Here is a 3,093-nt window from a genome sequence, read left to right on the forward strand (position 1 = left end):
AACTGGGTGAAGTGCTACGATCTCGACCTAAATTGAAGAATTAAAGTGCAGCAATCCTAATTATTTATTAAAAATATAAAAAAATTATTTATTGTATATTTTTTTATGGCATGAAAAAATGGTATTAATTTTTATGAGCAGTTCAGTTTGCTTATTAATATTAAAATAATAGTATTTAATTATTAAATACAGAGTTATGTATATACGAGTTTTAGAAATTGTATAATAATATACATTCAAAATAATGTAATGTAATATTTTATAAGTAAGTTCGATTTTAAGCATAAACTAGACTAAATTTACTTTACTTTACTTTGTGTTTAATTCAATTTTAAAGTACTAGTATAATAACATAATGCAAACAATATTTATATTATACCCTAAGTAGAAATAATTATACAGAGTACCTCAAATATAGCAAAATAAAAAGTGCATACAGACTTCAACTAAATCAGATACAGACATCTCCATAGATTTGTTTGATTGTTTGCAGTTTGTTTGAATTTTTGTTTTTGTTTTTGGGTTGGGTTCGGATCTGGTCATGTGCAATGAATTGGTGAGCGTAGCCAATTTGATTGGCCAAATGAAATGATTGCCACAAAATTGCATCATGCACTTCGCTGGCAGAACATCGCAGCAGGGATATCAATTGGCATAGAGTATCGGGCTCGGCTACAGTTCAGGCTTGAACTTTTTTAATGCACAAATAATTAAAAAATAGTTTAGCCAGAGCATAGAAAGCAAAAGTGGACGCTAAAAGCGAAAGAGCGCAAAACTGGTAAAACAGCTTGCCGCAGCAGCAGCAGTGGCAGCAGCAGCAGCAACAACAACAACGAGAGTTGACTTATTGGAGCACTTAGCTCAATTCTTGTTATTGTTACTGTTAATAATACCAACACAAGCAAACTCAATTACAACAACAGCAACAGCTACAGCTATAGCAACAAGTCGGCCAGCTACCGCCTAGGCGGGCCATGAGTTTAGCCCGAGCCGTAGCCGTTCCAAGGTTTTCCCAGCTGGCTGGCACTATAAAAGCTTGGGCGGCACCATTGCGGAAGGCAGTTGACTTACAAAATCCATAGCCGTCGGTCTGACACTCTGGCTAGTGTCGCATTCGATATACAGTAACAACTCCTTGTTAACGGACTATAACAGCGTAAAGGCACCAAATCGCGTGTGATTCCGTCTGAGCGTGCAGTTTACGTAGTAGCTTATCAAGGATAACCCCAAAACAAAATGTTTCGCTTCGTGAGTCTCCATAGTGTGTTTGTGTGTATGGGTGATAGCTAATGGTCATCTCTTTATCTTTTGCTGGTGCAGCTCGCATTAACCACACTCGTGACCCTGGCAGTGGGCCAGAACTATCACCAGGATCCCAAGACGGCGGCCATCATCAGTGAGCAGCGCTATTTGTCTGGCGATGGTAAATTCGGTGCCGCCTACACACAGGAGGATGGCATCAACTTCAAAGAGGAGACAGACTCCGATGGCACACGTCACGGTAGCTACAGCTACGTTGATCCTTCCGGACAGCGTCGCACCATCTCCTACACTGCGGGCAAGAATGGGTAAGAGCTCCAGTAAAATCAATAGTTACTCGTTCACTATAATGTTTGCTCCCTGCCATAGATTCCAAGCGTCTGGGGATCATTTGCCAGTGGCCCCACCTGCACCACCACAGCCCGTGCCCACCGCCGGCTATCAGCCACAGTCACAGTACCAGCCACAGCCGTACCAGGCCCCCGCAGCCCAGCCCTCGTACCGTAGCAACGACTACGATGACGGCTCGTACGATCCTCGCTACAACGATCCCGCCTTCGGCCAGCAGCAGCAGTCGTATCAGCAGCCCGCTCCTCAGCCACAGTACCGTCCGGCGCCCGTGCAGCCCGCTTACAACCCGGTTCCACAGCCCGCCTATCAGCAGCCCGCTCCTCAGCCGCAGTACCAGCAGCCACAGCCACAGCCCTACTATACGACGACCACGCCCAATCCCCACCGTTTCTCGCCGCCCGGCAAGCTGTCGCTGAACCGCACACCCGACGGTTTCACCTACTCGTTCAACAAGGTCTAAGCGATGGAGAGAGAACCACATAGATTGAGCTTGTTTCTATTGTAATGTTACGTAATCCTTCATTTATTCACACCCAACACGAAACACTCTTCTCTCACTCTGTCCCCTCTCTTTCTCTATCTCTGTAACTGGCTGACTCTAGCTCTTTCTTTTCTTAAACTCTGTCAACCACTTACTGCTGTTCCAGTTCTTACCTTCATCAAAACTCTTTTGTGATATGTTTAAGAAAGAAAGTAGAAGTGTTGCATAAATTCTGCAGCAGTTTAACCTTTACCTATATATAGATATATATATTTATATATGAATGTCGTACCTCCTATCTACGAATCTGTATGTAGTATGTCTAGCAGTTTTTGTTTGTAATTTATAAATAACTACTTCTCAATGCTGTTAAATCCAACTCCACTCTCCTCATGTGAAGCGAAACCAATAAATTTGTAAGTGTGTTTGCGGTCAAAGATGATGAAGAAGAAGACATTGATCAAATGAATTCTAGAAATCTTTTAATGCTAGATCGTAATACCCACCATGGGCCACGGGACGTATTAGCAATTTTTTTGTATTTTGTATTGTACCATAAACAATTTATATAGTCTTTTAAGCAATACACAATATTTCAAACGTACCGCCAGTAATCGCTTATCGTTTTTTTATTCGCAACAAGTTTTGCTTTTTATTATTATCTTCAGTTATTTTTATTTTGGTTTGGGCGTGTGGCGTTTACGAGTAATTTGATTTTTAACAGATTTATCTAAACACCTTGCCCGGTTGACGCCCCCATGCACATTGCACAACCTGCAAAACTGTTGTTATACATAACACATACTAGTCGATACACTGGCAAACAAGTTTCTGCTTCGATTCTATGCAACAAACAAGGAAAGGCACAAAACTGGTTAAGCTTAGGCAAAAAACATGGCCAATTGTGAAAAAGCAAATGAAAAAAGTTAAAGATAAAAATAGATTTGGGACCAGCTGAATTCCAATGAAAATCGAAATTGAATTCCTCCCACACCTCCAGG

General features: G+C 41.6%; 1 protein-coding gene across 1 annotated transcript; it reads left to right on the top strand.

The window, feature by feature from the left end:
- The first annotated feature begins 1,046 nt into the window (after window positions 1-1,046).
- Cpr100A (Cuticular protein 100A) lies at window positions 1,047-2,561 on the top strand. The gene is made up of 3 exons (XM_018015793.2): window positions 1,047-1,248; window positions 1,321-1,568; window positions 1,630-2,561. The coding sequence occupies exons 1-3, from the start codon at window positions 1,237-1,239 to the stop codon at window positions 2,069-2,071; spliced, it is 702 nt and encodes a 233-aa protein (XP_017871282.2). The 5' UTR covers window positions 1,047-1,236; the 3' UTR covers window positions 2,072-2,561.
- Window positions 2,562-3,093: the final 532 nt, after the last annotated feature.

The sequence above is a fragment of the Drosophila arizonae genome, chromosome 2 (assembly GCF_054131065.1).
Source record: "Drosophila arizonae isolate 15081-1271.41 chromosome 2, UAZ_ARI_1.0, whole genome shotgun sequence".
NCBI lineage: Eukaryota > Metazoa > Arthropoda > Insecta > Diptera > Drosophilidae > Drosophila > Drosophila arizonae.

Coding starts and splice junctions, on each gene's coding strand:
- Cpr100A (XM_018015793.2), top strand. Junction 1,569..1,629: donor TACACTGCGGGCAAGAATGG/GTAAGAGCTCCA, acceptor TCCCTGCCATAG/ATTCCAAGCGTCTGGGGATC.